Source organism: Clarias gariepinus, chromosome 16 (assembly GCF_024256425.1).
Source record: "Clarias gariepinus isolate MV-2021 ecotype Netherlands chromosome 16, CGAR_prim_01v2, whole genome shotgun sequence".
Classification (NCBI taxonomy): Eukaryota; Metazoa; Chordata; class Actinopteri; order Siluriformes; family Clariidae; genus Clarias; species Clarias gariepinus.
Genome location: NC_071115.1, coordinates 7,890,382 through 7,918,243, shown reverse-complemented (window position 1 = coordinate 7,918,243; position 27,862 = coordinate 7,890,382). Strand labels below are relative to the sequence as shown.

The following is a 27,862-nucleotide window of genomic DNA, read 5'->3' as shown; positions in this document are numbered from 1 at the left end:
TAATAGCTTGTACTTTCACCGGCCACTTTATTAGGCACACCGTGTTGGTACTGGGTCTGACCCCCTTTTGCCTTTTGATTGTTCCACTACATCCCAAAGGTGCTCTATTGGCATGAGATCTGGTGACTGTGGAGGCCATTTGAGTACAGTGACCTCATTGTCATGTTGAATAAACCAGTAAGAGATTATTTTAGTTGTGTGACATGGTGCTTTTTCCTTTCATCATGGTCAGTGGCATTTAAACAATTCTCAACTGGTACTGAGGGGCTCAGAGTGTGCCAAGAAAATCACCCCCACACCATTACACCACCAACAACAACCTGAACCATTGATAAAAGGCAGGATGGATAAATGCTTTTATGATCTTTACACCAAATTCCAACGCTACCATCCGAATGTCATTTTTTCATGTCATCAATTGAAAATTTTTTTGAATGACAACTTTGGTGAGCCCATGCAAAATGCAGCCTCAGTATCCTGTTCTTCGTTGGCCGTTTCTCCTTTTTAGGGGAAGCTCAGAGGTTAAGGCATTGGGCTACGATCCAGAAGGTCCCAGGTTCACACCCCACCAACACCAACCACCAAGTTGCCCCTCTTGGGCCCTTGAGCAAGACACTTAACTTTCAACTGCTCAGATGTATAATGAGATAAAAATGTAAGTCGCTCTGGATGAGGGCGTCTGCCAAATGCTTAAGCGTAAATGTTTTCAGACCCTTTTGTAGAAACCTAAGAGATTAGGTTGTGTGTGAAAATTCCGTTAGATCAGCAGTTTCGGAAATACTCAGACCAGTCTGTCTGGCACCAGCAACCATGCCACGTTTGAAGTCACCTTTTTCCCATTCTGATAATAAATGCATTGAGTTGCTGCCATGTGATTGGCTGAGTAGATTAACGAGCAGTTGAACATACGTACCTAAAGAAGTGGCTGCTGCTTAGGGAATTCATAATCAAACTTAAAACTTCAAATTACTTGATTGTCTGTTAAACTTTGATTTGAAAAGCAGAGCTAGACCTCTTAGTGTTACGGTGGAAATGATATTACTAAGAACCACAACCTCAGAACTTCTGTATTGCTCTTTTTATTGACTTGTGGTTGACTTTGGTCCACTTGACCACTGCATTATGGGACATCATCCTGGCTTCCTGGTATTGGATTAGAGGTTTTGAATGCCTGTAAATGACTGTGCTGAGAGCTTGGATGTTTACAGGTTGAACACAGGTGCATGGGCATGTCTCGATAAAAGACAAGAATTATAGACAGTATAGTAGCAAATCATACTCATGTTGTGAAAAATAGATATTTGGGTTTTTTTCATGCTATATTGAAAATGACATCAAAATACCAAAACTAGATTAGGCTTTAGGGCCCATTATCTTAAAGCGCTACAGCCTCACAGCCTCACAGCTGGTCAACTAGGAAACATGCTGTTGATTCTAGTCGACATATATTGCAACAAGCGCAAGAAAAGATACCTGACAACCACAGTTTACCCAGATAATAAATCGGAAAGCAGCCAAAAGTGTAACATGGTCTGAGATCTGTTCTGTGAAAGCTGTACAAACACTATATTACAGTAGAGGAATTTGGGAGCTGAGATGCACCTCCTGGTAATATTTCTAAAACAAAGAGGTAATATTACATCACTAAGAGGTGCAACATGAGGTACGCACGCTGTGTGCGGGAAGCTCTTGTGCCCGTCTCGGTCTCCGATCGGACACTGTTCGGAGTTGTACATCGGAGATGTATTGATGTAACCATGCAGGTGCAAGTGGTGTCCGTAGATGATTGTGTGTACAGTAAGCAAATACAGTATATAGAGTTTATATATAGATAGTGTAAGAGAACCTTAGGAAATAAAAATCCTAAAACATTTCCTCCTTTTTTCTGTGGGTTATACTGTACCAAGATTTCTCAAGCTTTTGTAGCCAGGTAATCTCCAATTTGAAGCTCCGCCATGAATTCAATTTAACATTAGTTTAACTGATTCAATTTACGTGACTCATCAAACCGGCTGATGATTATACTAATGACTAGCACTAATGATAAGCGCTGTTGCCTCGTATCTCCAGGATTAGGTGTTCGAATCTCACCTCCTGTCTGGAGGTGTTCGGATGTTGTACAAATTGACATTAATCAGCTTAAACAGTCCAAATAACCTCAAATTTTGAGGTTGCTTTTGCATTTTTTGTTCGGGTCGCCGATTCAACAGTATCTCATTTTATCAAAATCATTCTAACTTTAAAAATCAAAGTTGTGCCAATGGTGGGCGTCATCACAACATCATTATAACCATATTACAACACTCATCCAACGTTGGGGTTCCTGCTGTTATTCGTACCTTTGTCTTATTTGACTTTTTTTTTATCTGTTAAAAATCCCCCCATTTTTTGATGAAATGAAACTGGGAAAAAATAGACCTGCCAGCTTTAATCTCTTTAAGACTAATAAAGTGCTCTGTGTATGTGTCTAGGTGACAGATTAGTAAAGGTGAATGGTGAAAGTGTGTTGGGTAAGACATACTCCCAGGTGATAGCACTAATTCAAAACAGGTGAGTCATTATTATTTTCTCGATAGTGTTTATTAAACTTGATTGATGCTGCAGCAATTATACTTTAATATAGAGGCTGAATCATCATTACTGTAAATGTAAAAATGGTCATGTCCTGGATTAATACATGTACTGTATAATAAACACACGGCACAACCTTGACATGCCATGTGTGCCAGTGCTGAACGCATTCTTATTTATAGACTTTGTCTTTTTCTAGTGAGAGCGTGTTGGAGCTTTCCATAATGCCAAAGGATGAGGATGTGCTGCAGCTGGTAAGTGTTACATTCCTCACATACGTACACATTCTGTATACACAAAACACATACACACTAGAGAGGCCAAAACATTTGATTTTTGAAATGTTGCTTGATAAATCATATGATGAAGGACTGCCTGCTTCACGTCTGAAAAACTGGCCTCCCAGGAACTCCACTTGGAGTTCAATGTCTTGGAGTGAGGTCAGAACTATACGAGGAATGTGGCAATAACTCCCAGACGAGTTCCTGTAATGTGCACGCAGTGTCCGCAAATAACTGTGTATACCGTAAGCAAATACATTATATAGAGTTGCAACAAAGGACCTAAAATAAAATCCCGAAGCATCAATATTCATGTGATGAAATTAGTCAATTTTGTGACACAATTTCCTCATTCGTTCTGTGAGTGATACCAAGATCTCTCAAGCATTTTGTAGCCAGGTAAATCTTTAAATTACTTTATTTATCATTTCCACTCCCTTCCCTGCATTCAATAATGCCAGGCTCATTATTAAATATTGAATATGCAACTTTAAGAGCTGCACTCACAGAGCACATTTCTATTCAGTTAGTCATTAGATTTAATTTAACGTTAATAATACGCGTTTTTAGGTTTAAGTGACTAGTCAAACCGGCTACGTAAGTGCCGCACGGCGGCCTTAAACCTCCAGGATTGGGTGTTTGAATTTGGCCTGAGTTCGTATTTTCTCCCCATGCTTGGTTGGTTTCCTCTAGGAACCCTGGCCCCCTTCAATAGTCCAAAAACACTTGATGTAGGCATTCATACAGTATATTGTCTGTAGGGTAGGGTAATTTATGTGTGTGTTTGTGTCTTGTGTCTTGCGATCGCTTGGTGTTCCTCGCCTTGTGCCTTGAGTTTCCTGTAACAGGCTTCGAGCCCTGAATGATATTACACAGGATAAGCGCTGCAGATAATAGATGTATGAATGGATAAAAAAAAGAAAAATGTAATATAGACCTAATACAAGCAGAAATATGGTCTGTATTATCATCTGTAAAATGTATTAAAGTTTATACGAATACGTCTACTGTACATCGGTATTCCAATGCTTTTGAATGTTAAATCTGAAAGGTAAGTCAGAATCGATGGCACTATTTATTGCAATTTGACAGCCCGAAGTTACACAAATAATTTCATACATGCACAAACAGGGACACGTAAAAAGCATGGTGTTTTCAGAACGTAGTGCTGCACAGTGTATATGAAACCTCTCTTAGAGAGTTGGAGATACTTGTGGAATGTCACAGTTCTCTTCTTGAAATGGACGATGCTGATATAAACAGTCTTTCGTTGACTCATCGGATTACTCCACATTGCCTTTACACGGAGATTCATCCGTTTTTCGGCGATTACAAAACATGTCACATGATAAACGCGCGCGCACACACACACTAAAATGCATTCCTCTCAAGCGGCACGCACTCATATTCCTATCGGTCCATAATTACCATGTTACTCACATGATGAGACATGCAGGAGCACTCAGTACAGAGATCCTGAAACACTCACACACACCCACACGCGCACACACACATGCCACACATTAATTAAATTTAGAACACATTAGCTAGGCACATTATCTTCTATTTCTAGGAAACATTATTTCACTCAGTTCTGTTTTTTTTTTCTTTATTCATATTGTTCTTTTTCTATCTGTTGCTCTCTTTCGCTGAGCCAGACACCCCTCCTTACACCCGCATCATCTGCATTCCTGAGATGACATCATCAGTGGTGTGGCTCCTCCTACATTTTGAAAGGGTAGAGAGAGAGAGAGAGAGAGAGAGATGAGGAAGGGAGGGAGTTCAGAGGTGCTGGGTTGGGTTCTTCTCAACACATCATACCAGATAGAGAAGAGAACTGAGTGAGAAACAGCCTGAAGGAAAAAGGGGCTGTGATTAGAAAGAGTGAGTCGAGGACCAGGAAAAAGGACAGCACGAAAGGACAAAGCACGGCAGAAGAGGAGTGAGAACGAAAAGCCGAGGTGCTCTCGGCTAACTATTCTAGAGAATCCTTTGGGAATTCTTCCTCCCACTTTGTGAGTTTTGGTCTGTTTAAACACACTGGGCTAGGTGTGTGTGCATGCATGTGCATGAAATATTCATGGACTTGACTTTGTGTATTGATCTTCCTGTTTTACGACTCTATTATCATGCAGCTTGAAAGTGAATCAGATCATCCGCTGGACAAGTCAGTAGCTGATGTTGTTCTTGCAGCCAGTCGGACTCTTCTGTGTTTTTTGCATAAATGGCACGCTGCTACATTTCCTTAGCTTCCTGTCCTAGGATAACCTTCAGTTGTTTTTTGGGAGAATTTTCTGTCTTTGGGTGAGATATACCTATGTGATTTGTTGTCAAGTTGCACTTTGGATTTGCATTTTTGTTTTTCTGCTTCCCATGCTTTTGTCTGTATTGGCCTGTATACTGTATGAGCCATGGGACAAGTTACTGTATTGATCTCATTGAAAATAACAGCTATGTCTAGCTCAGGTTATCTACATGTTGTCTGAAGCAGTCAATATTGCATGGCAGTTTGATTGTAAAACCTGCCTTGCTTCGGCATTTTGCTCTTTGTTTGGTGTTGTTGAGCCTGATTGTATTGATGGTATGGCGTGTTAACAGCATGAACAACTTTTTTTCTAATAGAATAGCCCTGAAGAGGTTATGTGTGAATCATTACGACCTGTGTGGAAAACACCTTTGGTGTCACCATGTGTATGTGTCACGGTATAATGGTATTATTTCATGCGAACTGATGAGATGTGTATTGTCGGGATTTCCATAAAGGTGTTTTGTGGTAGCATTACTGTTATACAAATAGGATTTAACTTAAATTTAACTTGGGTATACATTTATACACATCAGGTTCAATGTCGATGTTAAACACTGGCTGGATCTCACCAACCACCCGGACACAGGGTCTTATAATTAAATCATTGTAGAACCCATTTTTTGATTTCTTGTCTCTTTTTGCTTTCTGTCATAGGCATACTCACATGATGCCTACCTGAGAGGGAACGCACCCTATACAGGAGGGGCCCAAAATCTTCCCACTCCACCCCCCCTGTGCTACCCACCACGCTCCCAGCCTCATTCAAGCCACACCTCCTGCCCTGCCCCTTCTCTGTCCCCCCACATGGGACAGAATCAGCTGGACAACTGGAGCCGCTGGCCCGGCTCAACCTCCAGCCCGTCCCCACCACTTGACAACCGGACAAGCGCACCTAGCACCACCAGTATGGCCTGGGCATCAGAGGGCCGTGAAGCAGCGGGTGTCAGCCATAGCAGCCCTGCCCATCGCACAGAGGAAATCCGGTATTGTATGACTGAGACAGGACATTCATTCACTTCCTCGCCTTCCACAAGTCCGCCGCAGCACACTCACCATGGAAACAACAGCAAGGACAACTTGTCATGGAGCCCTCCAAAACCTGCACCGGCGTCAAGTTCAAGTCGCAGCAAATGCACCCAACAAGCCCTCAGTAACTGGTACTACAACCAGGTATCAGAAAGGGAACGCGAACGTACAACTGTCCGTTCTTTACAACAACGACAACGCAGTTTCTCTCAGGACCGACTGGGAGAGCTAAGCCGAAACAGACGAGCACAAAGGACTGGTTTTCCCCAGAGTGCGTCTCAGGATACGTTGCTGCAACCTGGACAGCATCCTCATTGGACGCAGGTCATGCCTTCTGCGTGCCAGAACCGATCGCGCTCAGAGAACCTTCTCCGCAGTCGCTACGGGCACTCTGGACGCTCATTAGAGGCTTTAGACCAGGTACTTTCCCCGCTTTCGCCACACCATGAAAGACAAACCTGGCAGCAACATCCCCAGAGGCAGGGAGGAGGCCATTTTAGCACGGCACAGACACCTGGTGCTCGGCATGTGCAAGTTCATCGCCAACATCAAGCCCAATCTTCAGAACAGCACCGAAGTCAACAACTCCCTCCCCAACAGCACCAACACCCCCCAAAGCATCATAATCAAACTCATTTGTCATCTCATCCACCGCAGAGTCGCCGTTTAACCTCGTGCCAGAGTGTGGACCAGGAACAGATAGGATACCGCAGTTACAGTCCATCCTTTAACCGCAAGAGTGGACGAATTCTGCAGCATGCCCAATCATTCCGGGACCCATCTTACACAGGCCCGCGCCTCAGCTGGACCAGCCTTCCAGAGGGCATGGCTCCATCACCTGCTCCATCAACGGCGCCTGCTTGTTCAGTGTCTGGTGAAGTACAGGATGGAACTCATCGTCCAACCAACCATGAAAGAGAGGGTGGAGAGACAGAGGTTCAAGCACAGGTTCAAGAGGTAGTGCTAAGACAAAAGCCGCCCATGGGCCGAAGAGCTGGCCATGTCCATCGACTCCCACTGGCACTGGACGGCAGTGACCCTCTACTGTTCAGCTCCGACCCTGAGGAAGGCTTGCTCAAGTCAGAAGGTTCTTCCTCCCAACGACATACGAACGGTAATCTAGCACCGATCTCTGTGGAGGATGACTCGCTGGCCTCTATCCCCTTCATTGGTGAGCTTCTGTTCTTGGGTCCTGTCTTTCTTCTTTAAGTCATCCTCCATGTTTTTGTTGCCTATTTCTATTTCTCAGTTTTACCTTTGCTATTGTCCTGTAACAGTATCTCAGTTCTTCAGTTCTTATCCAGACATCAGCTCAGGTTTCTTTTAGCGTGTTCTTTTTTTGCATGTCAGATGTGTCAAACTTAATCTGAAATACTCCACACATGGGCTATATAGTATCTGATATCTTATTCACACCAGTCACAAGCTTCAGGATATTAAAGATTGCAATCTATTATGTTCTCCATGCTACCGTGTATAGCACATTTCTGTTCTTCGATCTAAAAAACAAACACTGACAAGGACCTTTCAAGACAAGATAATAGTTACTGCCTAGAGAACAAAAAAGGTTAGTCTTTGAAAGTTATTCGTTTGACAGTTTTTTTAACAAGGTGTTAAAAAGTAAGTTTAGCATAGCACTCTTGCCGTACCTCCAGGGTCCGGGCTTGATTCTCACCCAGGGAAGTTTGTCTGTTCTTGGTAGGTTTCCTCCGGGTCATCCGGTTTCCTCCCACAGTGCAAAGACATGCAGATTAGTCTGATTAGAGTTTAAAAATTGCCTGTAGTGTGTGAGTGTGTGTGTCCATGTACCCTGTGATGAATTGGCGCCCTGTCCAGGGTGTACCCGTGCCCTAAGTCTCCTGGGATAGGCTCCAGGCCCTCCGCGATTCTGAATACAGGAGAAAGAGGTATAGACGATTAGTGAGTGAGTGAGTGTTTAAAAGTAAACGAGTTTTAAAAACAACAACAGAAAAACCTTCATTTGTAATGCCATATTAAGGCAGAAAGACTTGAATAAAACACTCACAAAGGAAAATTTGCACTCAAAGCAAAACATTTTAGTTAGTTGTTAAGGAAGCAGTGGACTGAAGTGACTGGACATTTCATAAATTGACAGGAATGTTAGACTGTCTGTCTCAATAACTGGCAAAAATGTCCTCTGTCTGGTGTGTGTGGGTGTGTGCGCTTGCTTGAGTAGTATGGGGGTCTTCCACAATCATGTACACACCATTAATTATGTGTATGAATCAAACATAAAGAATGTCTGATGAAATGCTTCATTATCAGGAGCTAAAGTCAACTGGTACGTCCTGATTCTTTACTACTACAAGGGAGCTGGTTAGCAATGACTTATGACTTGTGAGAAACTGGCGAGGCAGGATCGTTACGAACGATACATTCCTTCGACCGATCGATCCAAGCATGTGAAATTGAAGCGGACAAAATAACGTGCATGTGCGCGTATGTGATTGTGTGCGAGCGCATTTTATCCTGTAGCCTTCAGTGGTCGTGTTCCAGCTTGCCCGCGACTGGCGAAGAGTGCAAGCGCAAAAGGAGATTTGGAAATAAAATGGCCGACGAAATGCGAAGCATGCCAAGTTAAAGGAGATAAAAGCAGTGTACGGACGTGTTCCATTACGCACATTTACACACACACGTGTACCTACGGAGCTTAGTAAAAAAAATTCTCGAACCCAGTGTTACGAAAGCACACTGTTTGAACAGATAAATACAACATTCTTGCAAAGCCCCAGCTGGATTGTCAGAACCTGGGAAAGAAGAGTGTACAATACAGTGAAGTGAGTTTTACCCAGACAGAAGTACAACCTGTTTTGCATAAAACAACACACCCTCAATTCTACACAAATATGTATGAAAGCAGAGAATGCCCAGCAGCAGTAGTCACACCGCACAACACACACACACACACACACGTGCACAACCTTGAAAGAGAAGCGACTACAACTTTTGGATTATTTTGTGTGCATATCCAAATTCAGTTCAAATCTGTAAGTGTGGGTGTCTGAGTGTGTATTCTAGGTAAAGGACAAATATCTAAGGGTAGCAGCAAAGTTGCATAAACATTGTACAAACATCTACGAGTTTTCAACGTCCACAAGCCATGACATGTCGGTGCACCGAGAACGAGAACGGCAGAATACACACCCACAAGCTAATCAGATCTCTGGGCAGTTGAGAAACGATGTTTTGCATCCAGTCATCCAGTTGTAGTGCTTTTTTGTTGTGTGTAATCCTTAGAGGAAGTCTTTCTGGATGAGACAGAAAGGCAAGTTGATCCACTGAGAAAATCTGAAGGAGGTCAACAGGTGCTTGACTATTATGGATTCACGTCAGGTTTAGTAGGCCGGCATGTCATTTGCAAATGTGTCCTGTATTCTGTCAGGTTATTGCGAGGAATAGTAAGTAGTTAATGGACACCAGAATATTTAACAGGCTTAAAACTCAGAAACTGGCTGTTCTGCGTTTTCTTTTTCGTAGTACTGTATAAAAACACAAATCTAATAAACGTAGAATAGAGACAGCTGAATAGAAATAACTGCTCCATCTGGGTGTGGCAACTCATTTCATTCAAACGAACCCAAGACCCATGTGGACGCCATCAGAGACCTTCATTTGGAGCCTTTGCTGCGGGTTTGAAGGAAAAAATTCGGAGAAAGCAGGAAGCGATAGGAGCACGGCCCTATAGCAGCTGGCACTGAGTGGTCGCGTTTATTTAGTTCAGTTACTTTTGTGAGCAAATAAGTCATGGTTTATGTCTCTGGTTCTGACCCTGAGCACTGATTAAGGTCATCGGGCCAGTTTAGTAGATATTCTGCCGCTATTCCGAGCTTTCCGGCCTTGACCCTGGATCCACAACGCACTCGGTCTGTTTAAAATGTTTAACATTGAATATGGTGTGACCCAAAATCAGCTGTTAAAGATAATCACTTCTTGTGACTAAGTGAATAAGAAGTATTACTCTACTTACGCAGTGTTTTATCATGGTAGCCTCAACAGCGGTATTTTTCTGAACTCTTTTTGAGTTGCATTTAGTCGCCACTGTTTCCAACAATACTTTTCTAATTCAGTGATTATCTCTTCTTCTGAAAAGCTTTTATCTCATGGCTATGGTTCATGAGTAAAATATAGGATTGATGGCAGTGTCGAATAATTATTTTTAGCCTCTGATCCCCATGGGCATGGGTGAGCCTTGAGGACCCATGATGTTGTGTTGATGTTAATGCTGTGGTGGTGCATCATGAAACGACCAAAATTATTGCATCCAATAAAAAGAGCAATCAGCAATCAGACTGGCAGGAGTTCTGTACAAATGTTTTTTTTTTTTCCCTTTATCCCTCTTTTTGGGATTTTGCTTGACGCAACAGTGGGCGCAACAGTTTTCCAACATTTATGGTTTTCTAGACACCAATAAGCTCCCAATAAGATCTAATGAACCAAATGAAGTGAGCACTGTCGTCAACCACACTCACTCTATCCGTCAGCGCCAAATGTTACACATGGCGGTTGAAGGCTAACATGTGCGTCCAAGACACGTCAAGCCAGTCAACTGCATCTTTTCAAGCTGCTCATTCCTTGTCACAACACAGCGGAACACACTTGGAGGAAAGCTCTGTCTGCTGTTATCCACATACATAAGCTCAGAAATGCCCACAATTGGCTAGTCTTGCTGTGTGCAAGGATTTTGCCTGCTTGTCTGCTTTTTTTTTTTTTTTTTTTTTGTACACGTTTCAGAGATTTCCATACTCACTTTGCTAACTTCTTCAGTATTTAGCCAATAATTTATTTGGCATTAACAACACAGCATTCCTTAATCTCAACTAAGCCAAGCTAAACCACGGTTCCAGGTTATGAAAGTAGAGTCTTTGGCAATGCTGATGAAAACTACACTATTCACTGGTGACTAGATCCACAAATATGAACGTAACCTCCATGAAAAAAAAAAAAAAAATACAGCTATTGATTTATTCTCAACGAAATCCAGCAGGACAGGAAATTCACAACACGGCCTCAGCTTTTCAGCCACCGATGGTGGTGGTGGTGTCAGGGTGAACAGAAAGACTCTCAGACAAATTTTAGTGGTTTGCTGCGTTTGCATGTGAGCATTTTTCTGCGCCCCAGTAGAGCCATTTAAAGTCACAGAAGCAACGTTATTGAATTATACTGTATATATTATTCAATTTGTCCAAAGTCATGGAGACTATGGAGCTGTTTAGTGTACTTTTGGATCTGTGGCATTTAGGGTATACCTTGGTGGTGTGGCACAGATGTATGGGACTCAGAAGGAGGAAAAAAGAGGGGTTGGCGTTTTGGAGTGAATCGGGTGACACACACACTCTCACACACACACACACGTACACACACTTCATCGGACACAATCAGCACACTCAGCTCTTTCTACCCTCAATGGTACCATTGTGTCATGTGTGCAAAGAGAAGGGGGCTTCATGCACACACACACACACACACACACACACAGTAGGACCTGTGAACATCTCCCAGAAACTTGTGATGTCCCCTTGTTCTTGTGTGCTTCCTGTCTCCATATCCCTCACTCAGCTCTGAGATCACCCCTCTGCTCTTTCTCATCCCATCTCCAGCTTCCAGAAAGCTCTTCTATGTTTAGCGTCTTTTACATACACAGATGAAGCAAATGCAGGATGTGTGTACATTTATCTGGCTGTTGAAGTAATACTGTGATTTTTTTGACATTGAACCGAATGAAAACATTTCCTCGGAACTCATTTACAGTATAATAAATTCTAAGGGCAGTCATTAAACCCAAGCAGTAAAAAAATCCTCCTGTGGTGGGGGAAGGTTCCGTCATTTCAATAGCAGTGCTGGTTTTGACGAGACTGTGTTGCTAGTCTTTGGGACTGGCGTCTGCAGTGGGATCTTGTATGGGCGTAGGGTTAAGGGCCTTGCCCATGGGCCAAACAGTGGCGACCCGGCAGTGGCAGGGCTGAAACTTCCAACCCTCTGATCAGCAACCCAGAGCCTCAACCAACTGAGCCACTACTGCCCCAAATTAATGTCTTGAAGAGTTTTAATTTAACTAGAATACAGAAACCTGCCACCACTAACAGCTGGAGTTAAATTTAATGCTGTGGAACATCCCTGAAACAACTTTCTGTTTTCATATCCATTACTTTTATGGCATTTGTCAGACAAACTTATCCAGAGCAACTTATACCAGGGGCGGTCATAAAATCCGTTTTATCGTATAAAAAAGCTAAAAAAATATTTGCCCGAATCTCCCAAAATTACCCATGTCTTGGGAAATGAGTACGTCCATAAAAGGTTCTTCTTGTTTAAAAAACCTGAGGTCTCGTTCTGCACAATGCCGCTAGAGAGTCAAAACCAAAGGGAACGCCATGGAGTGCTCATGGAGGGGGTTCGCCTTCTTCATGACATTCAGCTCATGGAACTGTAAAACTTGCAGGCGCACGAAATTCTGCCCAAATAACAATTTTATGAAGTATTAGTATTTTATCATTGTACATCTGAGCAGTTTTGGAATTCATGATCTTCCGAGCTGTAGCCCAGCATGTTAATCACTGAGCTACCCTGCCCAGTTTCTGTTGAGTTAAACAAGCTGATTCGGATCAACAAAACAATCATAAGTCAAATGTCATTAATTATTAAACAATTATTGTTGGGAAAAAAAATACAAACTACTGAACCATAGTCCACGCCATTCTCAAACAAATTCACAATACTTCCCCAAATTCTAATGTTTATTAAACAGACCTCCTCTGCTTGTGTTATAATAATCAGTCTTTCCCTCACTAGACTCTCTACTACTCCATCTCTCTCTCTCTCTCTTTCTCTCTCTCTCTCTCTCTCTCTCTTTGTTTAATAAGATAAATCCAGAAGACTTTTCTTTGGCAGGAACAACTGTTTTACTATTTCTTTAATAAGTTAACACAAGTCTCTGAGCTCCCCCAAACTGTGTGTGTTTATTCTCCAACTAAAATAGAATTTAGATAATGCATTTTTTCCTATCTTTTTTATGTTTCAGGGCTCTTCCCAACACTATTTTTTTTTTTTTTTTTGCCATGTATGTAAATGAGCTCCTGCTGAGCCACACCCCTTCAGAGCACTGCAGAGGTGGGGGAGGGGTATTTTCTTTTATGAGGTCACATTACGGGGATCAGACATGCAGGGTAGGCTAATTGGTGTTCTCAAATTGCTCATAGTGTGTGAATGAGTGTGTGTATGTATGCCCTGTGATGAACTGGCACCCCATACAGTGTGTACCCTGTCTCATGCCCTAAATCTCCTGGGATAGGCTCCAGGCCCCCTGCAACCTTTTTAGAGTAAACTGTGATTAACTTGATTCATCCATATTTTTTCATACATTTCGTACTCATTTCCCTGATTTTATTTTTATTCTGTAAAGCTGCTTTGCGACAATGACCATTGTTAAAAGCGCTATATAAATCAAATCAAATAAAATTGAGTTAAAATCTACTTTCTGTAATTTGACCAAACTTGCACAGTACCTTTTCAGGAAGCATAGATGTGCACTAGACTATTTAAGAGGTCAGAATGCAGTCAGAGCCAAAGAGAATGATACCAAAATAAACATCTTGAAAAGTTTATCAGGATCATAAGTTCAAATATAACATGAACATTGATACCGTCATGATTTACATCATCAAAGAAAACACCTTTAGTGACTCTAACTGTAACATCGGTAAGTAATATCTCTTCTTTAAAAAATGTAGCATGTTCAGTGTCACGTTTTTTTTTTTTTTCCTTGGAAGACTCTTTGTTTACCGATTGTCTATCATAAAGTTTCAGTTTAAGTTTCTATGAAAATGATAACATATGAGATGGAGTTGTGACTTCAGCAGCACTGGGGTGGAGATATGTGTCTTGGCTCTTTTTAGAACTGTCCTTAGATGTTATGAATGAGCTTCGAATACACGAGTTCCTGTTCTGTTCTCAGTGCAGGGAAACTTATGGAAATCATTGCCCGTGGAAACTTCTTTTAATTCTGGTAGTGTGTTGCGTTACTGAACAGCAGTAAAAATAGAAGCGTAACCAGTCTGTGATGTCTATACCGTGAATGCACAGTGTTCATGGAAAGGGTATGTTCTGTATGTTAATGATGCTGCTTTTTCGTGTGTGAGCTCGGCCTGCAGTAATAAGCGCCTTTGTTAAACCCACAGTGCAGCTATTTCTGCCAGTGGCTGGAAAACAGGCCCAGTCCAGATTCTGCATCCCAGATTGGGAATGTTTCCGCCCCTACGCTCTCTCTCTCTCTCTTTCTCTCTTTCTGTCTTTCTCCAGGAGAGAGAAAGTCATTGGGAATGCTTGCAACTCTCTTTCTCTGGTTTTCCATCCTCCTCCAGAACTCCATATGAGAAAACGGTTAACTCTGTGCTGGCATGGAAGAACGAAAGCGAAAACAGAAAAGTAGAATAAAAAAAAAAAACGGATGCTGATAGAGATTAAACAGAACAGTGAGATGAAGTTCTGGTTAGGATGAGTTGACGTACACCTGCTGACGATGACCAGAAGGGACGCGAGGAAAACAGCTTATGGGGCATCAGAAACCTGACAGTGTTGGAAATTATGGATAAAAATACAAGGGCGAAAGAAGGTGGGTGAACAAGATTAACAAGGATTGAGGTCATTGTGACATTAGATTCTTAAGGAATATAGAATTATGTATACATATGTAAAAAGGTAGGAAATAAACATGGCAGAATCAATGTGGTTATGAGAAAATGCCATGCTGTTTTTGGCTTTAGTTGCAAGTGTGTTTTGATGTCATCTGGTGGTCAGGGTTGGTATTGCAGGTAGGGAGATTGGGCTGATATCCAGTACTGGCAGCTGTACAGGCGGGTTAGGTTTAATGCTAAGGAGAAATGATTATGCATAATTTGCATAATAGACAGATAAATAATTAATACAAAGAGCTTCTTTCGGCTGTTGTCGAGGTGATGGGGAACTGAAAGCAGAAGTGATTAGCGAGGGTTTAAGAGGGCATTGTACTTTTTACAAAGATACACTTGTGTTGTTGGTTTCATAGCTTTGGGTACTGAGTGCAGAATTCATACAAGGATTTAAAGTACGTCTGTGCACAATTCGGATTGTCAAGTTCAGTATAAACATAGCATCTTTATAATGAGTAGAACAGCCTTTTTATTTAAAGGTTGAACTAATTACACATGCATATATATATAATTTTTCAGATATTTCAGCAGTTTTACGGACTTTAAAGACATGAAACAATCACCGCAGATTATCGTAGTGAATATTAAATGTTACGCTCAGGACCTCTCCCCATGACTCGTACCTTGCCTGGTCTGAAACTTGACACACACTCCCGTTGTAATGTAAAGCACTGCTTAGAAACCTGTCCAAACACACAGTCATAGGCGCATGAAAGAACTGAAACTTTTCTGTTAGTACGAACACGGCACACACATCTCATTTCCACGTTTCTCATGGAGGACAAAGCTCCAGGTATGAGTCGAGTTATTTAATCTTCCCTCTCTGTTAATGTCAGATGAGTGCCCGAGTGCCTGATAAATATGTTTTCTGATTTGAGAAATGTTCCTCAGATTTCATTCGGTTGTTTCCTTTCCGCTTTGAATCTTTATTCTATCACTCGTAGGTTTGTTTCAGTTTTGCATGGAACACGACGTGACACGTTCAGTACTTCGACCGTGTCTCTGTGAATGAGAGAAAACTGTATCTGTTTAATGAGTGAAGCTTGCAACACTGTTTTTTTGTTGGCTCTTCCTTTAACCTGTGCCCTTTCATTTCTTTCTGCTCATTCCTGCGTTTTTTCCTGTTATCTAATCATTTCCTTCTATTCCTCTTCCCTTCTTCCTCTGTATCCTTTACCCTTCCCTTCCTTTTCTCGTCCTCTTTTCCTTTCTTTCTCTCCCTTCTATTTTCTCTCCTTTTGCTCCTCCCACAGATGAGCCAACCAGCCCGAGCGCAGATCTGCGGGCGTGTCACGTCCCCGCCTCGTCCGTTGTGTCCAGTGGTGGCCTTAGGTCCGCCCCCGCTGTGGGGACCAGCCCCGCCTCCCCAACCTTCACCTTCCCCCTCAGCCGCCTGTCCTCCCATGACTGCAGTGAGTCTCGCGAAAAAGAGAGAGAGAGAGAGAGAAAATTATAAAAAAAATAATAAAAAATAAATGCATGCTCAGACATACACCCCTGCAATGCACACATGTACATTTAGCATTTTTATGGAACCCACACACAAAGCAGAGCCCTCTGCTTCTTGCATTCTCGTGCATGTTTTGGAAAATGAGCCTGAAATTATGAACCGCATCCATACTGCATGTCCTCTCGCATGTTCACACGAACTGGACTGAACGGTTTTTACCGCAGACCCAGAAGCTCTGGATCAACATCCCTCTGCCAATCCTGCATCCCTGATTCCTTGCTCTTCCAACTCGCTATTCTGTCATCCTCCTCGCTATCTTTTCCTGTTCCTTAACACTCGCCGTCTCACTCCATCCCGTTCTCCTCACGCAGTATTAATCAGCTCTTCTTCTCTTGTCGTCTTTCTGAGCAGGCAGCATCAAATCCAGTCGCCGCTCTTCCTATCTGCTGGCCATCACCACCGAACGCTCCAAGTCATGTGACGATGGACTGCACACTCTCAGAGATGACGGACGGGTCTTCTCGTGAGTTGATGGATTTGGGGTTTACGCCAACATCTTAATTATTATTTAGTATTTTAGTCGTATATTAGTATTATTTACTGCTCTGTCTCTAAACTGGATATGAAAAAACTAAACATTATTAAGAAAGGGACCTCTTTTAGTGATTTAAGATCTTTTCTTGATCACGGAATTGTTTTAACCTAATTATGGCTAATCATGTACAGTAAATGTATTATTATTATATTTTTTAAATATATATATTTATTATATTAGCTTATAAGTATTACTTCATTTTAAATTAACTACTTTCATTTTAATTTAAAGTGACCAATCAGTAAGGCTTCCAGCTACAATACCTAGTGTAAATACTAACCATAACAACTTTGATCTTAATCCATTCCTGCCATGTGATAAAAAATAAAGAGTATTACTGATTTCTGGGGATTTCTGACATTAAGATAAAATATAAAATACTTTCTATAAGGATAGACTAAATAGTGTTTAATAGGCTAACAGTCAAGGGAGAATTAAATTGTTCCCGGGTTGTTCAAGTCAAACTGGGACTTCCTTGTTAATAAAGTTGTAAAACTCCTTGCCATTTACAGAAGATTTCAAGTACAGTACGGTGATGAGACTCTTGGCCGCAGTAAAACATTTAAATGGTGCAAACATATTAAAGAAGGCCGTACATCCTTGAGCGATGATCCCGGTCAAGGTGGCTCGGAGACAGATAACTTTGTCACCAACTTGCAGGAGAGATGCATCTGTCTGTGGGAGCTGTGCACAATCATTTACAAACACCAAGTGCACTTTACAGGAATGCATTGCTATATTTCCCGTACAGTCCGGACCTCGCTCCAAGCCATTTCCACATGTTTGGGCCATTAAAGGAGTTCCTGGCAAGCCAGGGTTTCCAGCAGGCAGTCCGATCACGGCTCCAGCGTAAAGAGGAAACTTTCTGCCTTAAGCACTAGTGAAACACTGGGAGAAGTGCATTAGTGTAGAAGGACCTTATATACTGTAGGAAAAAAATAAGTGTTTATACTCCTATAACTATTTTATCATTTCGTACCATCAAAAGTCCCGGTTTGGCTTGAACGTCTTGTATATTAGAACCATTCACAAGTATTGATAAATATTCTATTTATTTTTTAATCATAAAATTTTTGTTTTTATGAATGTTTGCCTGGAAGGCCTATATGGGTGTGCTGCAGTTGTTAATGCTGCAAGATGAAGTGTCTGCTTGCCTACGACTCATTCTTCTATTGAATTCCTTTCAGGAGGTTGCCAAAGAGAGTTAAAAGCTTCTTCGATGATGGGGTAAGTGCAGTTCACTTAAGTAGTGTGTAGTAAAAAAAAAACAATAAAAGTGTGTGGTTTGTTTTTATGGCGTGAAAGTGCTTCCAATCCTCCTACAAATTGTTTTTAACCTTGTAACTTCAAGGTCGTAATGAGCCAAATATAATCTCTGTAATGTAAGTGTGGCTTTAACAAATGATTTCAAGAATTTGACTTAAAGGTCCCATATTGTACTTAATAATTTGTATTATTCTTTTAGATAATGTATTTTGTTATACTTTTTTATGAGCTGAGCAACAAGCCCATGGGCGGGGATCTTTTTATATGATGTCACAATAGGCAAAAATGTTATTGGCTCAAGCCCCAGCCAATACAAAAATAGAACAAGATCAAACAGCAGGGAACATAGGTCCATCTTTGTTTATTGGTTTGATCTTCAAAGTAGTCTGATAGACCAGTTAAACAAAACTGAACTGAAATTTTTAAAAACATTGACAGTTTTGAACATAATATTAACCAACCAAATTCACACATTTTAAACCATTTGCATTATATAGCCTGCTTATTTAATATGTCTGTTTTTGTGTGTGTTTAGTCTTTGGAGAGCTTGACGGTCGCCGATGAGGCTCGCTCTAAGCGCCACTCTGCCTCGGAGCTGGGCAGCATCAGCTACGGCGACGTGAGGAAAGAAGGATGGCTGCACTACAAACAGATCCATACTGAAAGGGGCAAGGTGAGAAATCGCACTCGGGCCAGCTCATAGTCTCTGAGCCATGAAGTTGTTCTTTCTATCACAGTGTACATAACGCATAAATATATACGCTGTAATATTAAAATCTCATATTTTCTGTTCATGGTTTAGAAGGTGGGCAGCGCCATTCGTCCCTGGAGACGGGTCTTCTCAGTGCTGCGCATCAGTGGGCTCTACCTCTACAAAGACAAGCGGGAGGCGCTGCTGAAGGGCGCCGCCTTGGTAGACGGGTCTGAAGACGAGCAGCCAATCAGCATCCGCGGCTGCCTGGTGGACATCGCGTACTGCGAGACCAAGCGCAAGAACGCGCTGCGATTGACCACGCAGGACTTCTGCGAGTACCTGCTGCAGGCTGAGGACCGAGACGACATGCTGCAGTGGATCAAAGTGATCCAGGAATGCAGCAAGATCGACAGCGAGGTAAAGGACCCTCGCAAAAACAGATATGTTTAAGATATTTATGGAAATACTTTATCTTATTGTGTGTGCGTGTGTGTTATAGGAGTTGGGTTTCTCTCGACAAGCTCTCATCAACAAGAAGCTAAATGACTACAGAAAGCAGAGGTAAGTGCAGACAGGTTAATTCAAGATAATCATTATAGACCTTTAAGTGGCGCAGTGGTAAAGCGCTCACCCTATCATCCGGAGATCGCAAGTTCGATCCCCAGGTGATGCTGTAACCTCTTGCAGCCGGAGGTCTAGAGAGAGCTGATTGGCTGAGCTCTCTCAAAGGGGAGGGATGAGAGATACTTTGTGCTTCCACATTAATCGCGGCTCTACAGCCAATCAGGGGCATCTGTGAGCTCACGCAAATGTGGGCAATGTGTTATAATATGATTTTATATTGTGCAGTGTATTAATAAATAAATGTTGTTGTCTCTTCCTGGCTTTATTTAGTCCAACAGGTACCAAACCTGACTCGTCTCCTCGAGCGCCACGCATGACCTTCCTGCTCACCAAGGCCGACAACAGCGGCGCGCCCCCACGCTCCCCCAAACATGAAGCCAAAGGTCAGCCTGGTTTATACATGCACAGCAAACACACCGACATCATGTGGTCTCCTTTTAATCATAATCCTCATTCCTTTCCACTTTTAGAGGAGAGCAGTCCTCCCAAGTCCCCCTGGGGCATCAACTTCATGAAGAAAGCGAAGAAGGCAGACCCCAAAGCGTTCGGAGTCAGGCTGGAGGATTGTCAACCTGCCTCCAATAACAAGGTGTGGATGGGAACCCTGATGCCAATCCGTTATTTAAGGGATAAATTTGGGGAATCTGCTGGCTGACTTTGTGTGTGTGTGCATGTTTGTGTAGTTTGTTCCCCTGATTGTGGAGATCTGCTGTGGCTTGGTGGAGGAGATGGGTCTGGAGTACACTGGAATCTACAGAGTGCCGGGTAACAACGCTGTGGTGTCCACCCTGCAGGATCAACTCAACAAGGGCTGTGAAATTAACACTGCAGAGGAGGTAAGTCAGAGCGCAGGGTCAGAGCGCATGGTCAGCCGTGATACAGAGTCCCGGAGCAGATAGGGTTAAGGGCCTTGCTCAAGAGCCCAACAATGGCAACCGGTGGAGCCGGTGCTCGAACCGTCGACCTTCCATCAGTCATTTCTGTGCCATAAATTATATTCATCAACACAATAATACATCATATTTATCAACACATTAAATAGAATTAATCTGCAATTATTGAAACCATTTTTTTTATTATTCTGCAATATGCATGGTTTAATATATACCGCCACAAAAATTTTCCCCAATAGGTATACAACCGTAAGTGCTAGAAGACACGGTGTAAAATTTATTATTATGATAGTATATATTGTTTGAGGGGCGTTTAAATCAAACCGGGACTCGTGATGAAATTTCTTGTGAATTTCTTGTAAAGCCTATTGACTTTCACAGAAGAACAGTACAGTGATGAGACTCTTAGTCACAGTAAAACATTTAGGTCATGTAGACATTTTAAAACAGCCAGAACGTCTGTGGGAACTGTACATATTCACAAACACCACATGCAAGTTACAGAAATGTGGCTGAGAATTGTTGCTATACAACAATTTCCCATACAAGCCTGACCTCGCTCCAAAGCATTAAAGGGAGTCATTTCACATGTTTGGGCCAGTAAAGGAGTTCCTGTGAGGCCAGTGTTTCAGACGTGATGCAGGCAGTCTGACGTACTGGGAAATATTTCCAGTCTGATGGTGTCCAAGCACGTTAGAGTAGCAGGGGATTATATAGAGAAATATAGATAGTTTTTACTTGCATATACTGTATGTGTTCGAGTCAAATCAGGACTTGTGCAGAATAACAGAACAGCGAGTTTACATGAAAGCAAAAAATACTTATATGTATATATGCTAATACTATATAAAAAATAAAAACTTTCAGATACAAGTCTGGGGTTTCAGTTTCAGTTCACATTAAATATCAGAATCTGGGAAATGTGATCTCAGTGACCTCGACCGTGACATGATTGTTGGTGCCAAATGTTATGTGGTTATGCATTTACACTGTATATGGACGTCTGTGTCCCCCAACATATACGGCATGTATCTCAATATTGAAACACGACTATAAACTAATTGGCTGCATCGAATTTTTAAGTGAACACTGTATTTATCTAGCATGATTATCAGATGATCTGTGATGAATTCTTTTCTGCGTCTTGTATTTCTGTCTGATCCAGCGGTGGCAGGACCTGAATGTCGTGAGCAGCCTGCTGAAATCCTTCTTCCGCAAGCTCTCGGAGCCCCTCTTTACAGATGGTGAGACTATTGTAATTACATACAGATAAGATTGAAAACATTTACAATTCTATTTTATTACATTTTTATCGTTGTGCTATGACTGTTCATATTTCGTTGTATTTTCAACATTATGTTCTGTGCAACATTTCAACATTATCTCAATGCAAACGAAAAATAGAAAGAATTCATTACTGAATGTTCTATGTTCAAGGTAGATAGTATTTATTATCTTTATATCTTTGAGGAGTTTCAGCCTAAAATTTGACCGGTGAGTGTTGAAATAATGCATTATTCATCAGTTTTATTAATTGCCTTGTTTTTTACTAATAGACAAGTACAATGACTTCATCGATGCCAATCGTATGGACAATCCAAGTGACAGGTTGAAGACCTTAAAGAAACTGGTATGAGTGTGGCATCGTTACTGCATATAACACTTGTGCTGATAGTGAAGTATTAATGGTACTAGTAGCAGTAATAATTATTATGAAAGTAATAATTGTACCTAATTGTTAAGTGCAAGATGTTATCATATGCCATTATTAATTATTTCCTAAAGTAGCATATCCTTAAGTCTTTTATTCATCTCATTCAATAGCATAAGGGATTGCTTAATGACATTTAACCTTTTATTTATTTTTTCTGCCACGGTGTTTGCAGATCCATGATTTGCCAGATCATTACTTCCACACTCTGAAGTTTCTAATCGGTCATCTAAAGACTGTTGCCAATCACTCAGAGAAGAATAAGGTCAGTTCTAATGAGTTAATGAAATGCGCTGCTCTCTGTTCACCATGTGTGTAGCTCGTGGGATCACTGGATTGCTTGAGCTGATTTAATCTTATTTAGTCTTTGATTTGAGTCACACTTAAATTATTTGGATAAACTTACACCTGTTAAATAGTTTTAATTCATTCCTGGAAAATACTCATATTTTTCAAAACGCACTACATTATTTTTTTGAGTTTACGTGCTGTTGGTGAAATACCGCCATCTACTGGAACTACAGGGGGAAAAAATTAAATTTTTTTCCATGAGACCAGCCATATAAACAACGGATAACACAAGTTACATAGCAGTTTATTAAATACTAGTAGTGTTTTTTATTATGTTTAATACTAGCTTGCAGCACGATGGCTTAGTAGTTAGCACTTGTCGCCTCGCACCCCCAGGGTCCAGGCTCGGGTCGGTGTGCGTGGAGTTTGCATGTTTGTTGCTTGATGGGTTTCCTCCAGGTACTTCTGGTTTTCTCCTACAGTCCAAAGACAGACAGATAACGCTAATTGCCGTTCCCAAAATGCCCGCAGTGTGTGAATGATGGATCTTCAATCGATTGACCACCCATCCAGGGTGTACAGTGTTGAATTTACCTCTTTTGTATGTGTGTGTGTGTGTGTGTGTGTGTGTGTGTGTGTGTGTGTGCGTGCAGATGGAGCCCCGTAACTTAGCGCTAGTGTTTGGTCCCACTCTTGTGAGAACATCCGAGGACAACATGACAGACATGGTCACCCACATGCCTGACCGCTACAAGATCGTAGAGACTCTCATCCAACATGTAAAGCGTTCTCTGACTAAACCCCACAATTTATCAAAACTGTTCTAATTTCAGTTTTTAATTTGAATTTAAATGACATTTTCCCGTTTTTTCTCTATCTCATTGCATATGCAGTATGCCTGGTTTTTCAGTGAGGAACATGACAAAGATGAAAAGGTAAATTATATCTGAAATGATAACCGTAATTAATTTAATAGTCAATTTTTTGAAAACATTTAATAAAAATAAAGATATGTCTTAAGGTTTCATTGTGCATCATAATCCTATGTTACATAATAGCATAAATATTTTTAATCATATACCTGATGGGTGTTCAGGTCGAACCAGGGCTTTTTATTGTGCAGAATAACAGAACCTGGTTATCTTTCTTTATTTTTCTGTATAATGGCCTGATACTACAATGCGCTCATTCCAGTGTTTCAATAGTGCTTGGATGCCGTCAAGGTCTGACAGCCTGCTTTATTGTCACTGTTGAAACACTGGCCTCCCAAGAACTCATTCAATGGCACAAACATGTGGAAATCGCCTGGATCGGGTTCTTGAGAGCATTCCACTCACTGAGCGTTCACAAGAACGACTGCTTTGAGCCACCTTGCGCAGGATTGTCATTCACTGACATATGGACTTCTTTAAAACGCTTGCACCGTCCAAATGTTTTACTGCAGAGTAAAACTAAGAGTCTCATCACCGAAATTTCATCACAAGTCCCAGTTTGACTTGAACGCCCCCCTTGTAAATTGCATGTTGTATCAGTTGTTATAAACAGTTGTTACTCTGGTCAGCTTGTAATGTTACTGATGAACCATAAAGTGTAAACTCCCATGGTGGAATTCCCTGACACTCGAGACTCCTTCAATAAATTCAACAGTGCTATGATGATGTCATTCTGTTTTATTCATTGAAGAAGCTCCATAAATCATGATAGCTTTTCAATATAGAGTAGTTGTAAAGCTCTTGCTTTAAAGTCGTTCTTTTTTTTTTTTTTTCACGTCAGACGCCGGTGGACACAGAGGATGTTCAACCCGCCCCCAACATAGATCATCTCTTATCGAACATCGGCCGGGCTGGCCTCCTGGGCGAGATCTCAGGTGAGAGCCTTGGCAACCTGTGCAACAACAACCGGCACAATTCAAATCGCTGAACATCAACAATGCTGGACATGGTTTAGTTAATTTTGAATAACCCTCTGATTTTGGACCTGTGTGATTTTGAGATACTGTGTTTTTGCCAGTTTGCGAGCAAACATATGTATTATTGTAAAGTGCGTCATTTATTGTAAGATATGATTTATTTTTGTCAAGTTCCCAGTCAGAAGAAACAACTGTATAGGTGTGTTTAGTTATAACCAAGTATGCGAAAGTACACAAATTTCTTGCATGTTGAATGTTCTGCACTTTTCCATTTTCTTTATTTTCATCTTCTCTTTTTGTATTCCTCTTCCACTTTCTCTTTGTGTACATTTCTGCGTCCTTCTCATAGCTGAGCCGGTGGAGCAGCCACTGCGGTAGGATGGGTTTCGTCTGGCATACCCTGTGTGTATGTGTGTGAGTGTGTGTGTGTGTGTGTGTGTGTACGCGCCATGCTGTGCGATTGAGCGACTGTTTGAACGCGCGTGTGTGTGCCTAGCTGTGCAATTAAGGGAATGCTTGAACATTTGTGTGTGTGTGTGTGTGTGTGTGTGTGTGTGTGTGTGTAAGAGAGAGAGAGAGATTCAGAATGTGACTGTGTGGGTATGTGACTTATGTCCATGCATTGTTTCCCCTGCTGCCTTTGAAATCATTCTCCCTGCCTCTCTGCCCCTTCCTGCTCTCACCTTCTACATGGCTTCTTTGATGGGTCGATGTCATCAGTATGTGACGTGATGTCAACAGTGTGTACGGTTCCTCTTTAACGCTGTAGATGTGGAGACCCTGTTCACATTCGAGCATCACTAGACAATCAATAACCATTTGTCCTGCACATGTTGCTTGGTCTGAATCTTGTGTGAACATTGTCTCTTGTTGGGTTTCTTCAAATTCAATGGCAGTCACAGAGTCGAGACAAAGACATGATACTGTTGTTAAAAAATGACTTAAGGCCACAGATTCTTCCTCACAAATTTGGCATCCAAACTGGCCAGTGATATTTGGTGTCTTGCCTCTGTGCCTCTCATTTCTTAGAAACATGTCCATATATTTATTCATCTTGGCCTATTTCTCTCCTTTTTCTCTTTTTCTATTCTATTGTGACTTTAGACTCAACCAACAGTGATTCAGCAAAATCAAAGGTAAGGATTGACTAAGAGTTGCAGTTCAAATGCTTGTATTGTTTGTTTTTTTAAGCCATATACTGTACATAGCATTTGCGAATTTAAGGATTTGGAGACCCCTCTGGTAGAAAAACGGTACTGCAAGCACACTTGGGGAAGTTTTATTAAAGTATTAAGTATTAAGATGAGCACAGAAGGTGATAACTTTTACATTTCTTTATTAATAGTATTTGAGATATGTTGGATATTCGACATTTGACATCCAAGGGTTATTATAAAAATAAATTAATAAAGAAGTCTTTCAGTTCCCATTTAGGCCAAACTGCTTTTAGATTCACTGTATTGTTCACTGGATGTCATAGGCTGTAATACACTATGTTTCTCTTCTGACCCTTTTTATGACTTTAAATACTACCTTAACCCTAACCTCCAGACTTCTGTCATTGTTTAGGGCTCTGGAGGGTCAAAACGTGACCTCACAGCCAAGGACTTCTTGACGACGTTGGCCATCATGTCTGCTGTGACCCGAAGACGCAGAAAACGACCTGTCAATCGCCTCCTGGGCAGCAGCACTGACGACGACTCGGAACTGGAGCCAATCAGAGCCGATCTCACTGTGGAAGTAGAGTGCGGGGCAAAGGACACTGATCGGGGTGAATGTGACGTGGCTCCGCGCGCAGAGGCAGAAGAGGATGAAGATGAGGAAGAGGAAGAAGATGACGAAGAGAACGTAGAAAGGACTGTCTTGCAAAACAAGGACAAACCTGAATCGCCTTGCGAGGAGGAAGCGCACTCGGTGATTCTTAGCGAGGAAGAGGACCAGAGGTCAGAGACGAAAGGTCGCAGTTGGAGAGGGGACGATGCACGGTCCATTGTCTCGGGTTACTCTACACTCTCCACGCTGGGGCGGAGTTTAGCGTCCGAAGGGCGGGGTGACGACGCCGACGATGAGCAGAGCGAGCTGGTGAGCGAAACGGACAACGAAAGTGGCTTTGCCTCACGCTCCCTCACGCAGGAACGTCCTGAAAAACGCACTCCCCCTCCATCAAATACGCACACCTCACCTGAACCGACTGCACCACGCAGCTTCCTGTACACACACAACAAAGCCCCTGCACCAACTCCTTCTCTTGCTCCCACTGCCGGTCCAGTTCCTCCTCTCGTTCCTCTGAAACGCCCCACCCCCGAGCCTTCAGAAAGAGGAACTGAAAGTGCAGGACGCTCCTCCACCCCCTCCACCTCCTCCTCCATTGCCTCCCAACGCCTGCAAAACCGACCCTCCTTCAACTCCCATCGCCTCATTCAGTGCGACACTTTAGCACGCCGGCGCTCAAAATTGGAAAAGGCCAAAGCTCGTTCACTGGATCCTTTAGAAGTCTGTAGTGCTCCACCTACCGAGGAGGAACAACAGTCCAACAAAGGCCGAACGAGAACCAGTCTTCCGGAATCCTCATCTTCTCACTCACCCAAACTGACCTCGTCCAGTGGTCACCTGTTAGCTCCACCCCCTGAACTGGGAGTCTCCACCTCCGGCTCCACAAGTCAGCCATCACTGGCAGAGCAGGTGCGTGCACGTCTGCTCGGTTCAGCAGAGGACATCCGTTCAGTGGGGTTGAGGAAACCTCTCTCTCCAGAGACACGGCGGAAGAGGCGGGCCTGGAGGAGACACACAGTGGTGGTCTCACCTTCTGACTCCTCCCATAAAAGCGTTCAAATCTCCTCTTCCGTTAACAACAACAACAAGCCCCCGGCCCCACCCCCCAAACCTTTCGTCTTAATCCGACGTCCCGGGGATAAACCCAACCCTGTTCCCCAGCACTCCGCCCCTGATGACTCTTCACCACTCCAGGCCCCGCCTACCTCCTCCCAGTTTCACGAATGCTTGTAACAGCATTTGAATTAGAGTAATTGGATTCTATAGGATGCGGTGTGGATTTTTCACACTTATACCCCATTTTCCATTAACACGGTGCTTCTTTTGAACCTTTTTATTAATAACCAACCAATTTCCACTGGTGTAAATTTATACATTTTATCTCGTTTAGAGCACAGGGACACCCAGCCGAGTTTCAGACATAGACCGGGATCGCACTCAAGACAGTTTATCTTTAGCGACATAGTACGATTGTCTAACTTTTTATAAGCAGGTTTGCTCTGCATTAGCTTTAGCAATGCAGCCGCTATTTTGTTACATGTAATTTTTGGTGAAATAGGTGTTTCCTAGTCCAACCGCTAAATTATAGCAGCAAAATGCATGCTATATGCATGCATATATGGTCATGTCCTGATGACAATCCAAGCCAATCCAACCCAAAGGAATAAAAGTACGCATTTTTAGTAATAAATAAAGTATTCTAGTGGAGGAACCACAGCATTTTTTTTTTTTTTTTAGATTCTATACCCACTGGTGAATCAGCGCC

The 27,862-nt window shown here is 42.2% G+C and overlaps 1 protein-coding gene across 7 annotated transcripts in view; it reads left to right on the top strand.

The window, feature by feature from the left end:
- The window catches only part of arhgap23a (Rho GTPase activating protein 23a), an 88,361-nt gene extending 60,866 nt beyond the window's left edge, over positions 1–27,495 (top strand). For 3 of the 7 annotated variants that reach the window (XM_053514378.1, XM_053514377.1, XM_053514373.1), the window contains exons 5-24: positions 2,472–2,550; positions 2,771–2,825; positions 5,815–7,357; positions 16,145–16,303; positions 16,753–16,864; positions 18,124–18,163; positions 18,738–18,875; positions 19,005–19,313; positions 19,396–19,457; positions 19,791–19,903; positions 19,991–20,109; positions 20,204–20,356; positions 21,579–21,657; positions 21,970–22,043; positions 22,300–22,389; positions 23,069–23,194; positions 23,309–23,350; positions 24,189–24,282; positions 25,429–25,460; positions 25,894–27,495. In XM_053514378.1, coding sequence (XP_053370353.1) covers positions 2,472–2,550; positions 2,771–2,825; positions 5,815–7,357; positions 16,145–16,303; positions 16,753–16,864; positions 18,124–18,163; positions 18,738–18,875; positions 19,005–19,313; positions 19,396–19,457; positions 19,791–19,903; positions 19,991–20,109; positions 20,204–20,356; positions 21,579–21,657; positions 21,970–22,043; positions 22,300–22,389; positions 23,069–23,194; positions 23,309–23,350; positions 24,189–24,282; positions 25,429–25,460; positions 25,894–27,330 — 4,856 coding nt within the window. In that variant the 3' untranslated portion in view covers positions 27,331–27,495. Of the gene's footprint in view, positions 1–2,471; positions 2,551–2,770; positions 2,826–4,662; positions 4,868–5,814; positions 7,358–16,144; positions 16,304–16,752; positions 16,865–18,123; positions 18,164–18,737; positions 18,876–19,004; positions 19,314–19,395; positions 19,458–19,790; positions 19,904–19,990; positions 20,110–20,203; positions 20,357–21,578; positions 21,658–21,969; positions 22,044–22,299; positions 22,390–23,068; positions 23,195–23,308; positions 23,351–24,188; positions 24,283–25,428; positions 25,461–25,893 lie in introns of those variants that run through there. The other 4 variants (XM_053514374.1, XM_053514379.1, XM_053514375.1 and 1 more) reach the window with 4 other exon arrangements.
- The last annotated feature ends 367 nt before the right edge of the window (positions 27,496–27,862 follow it).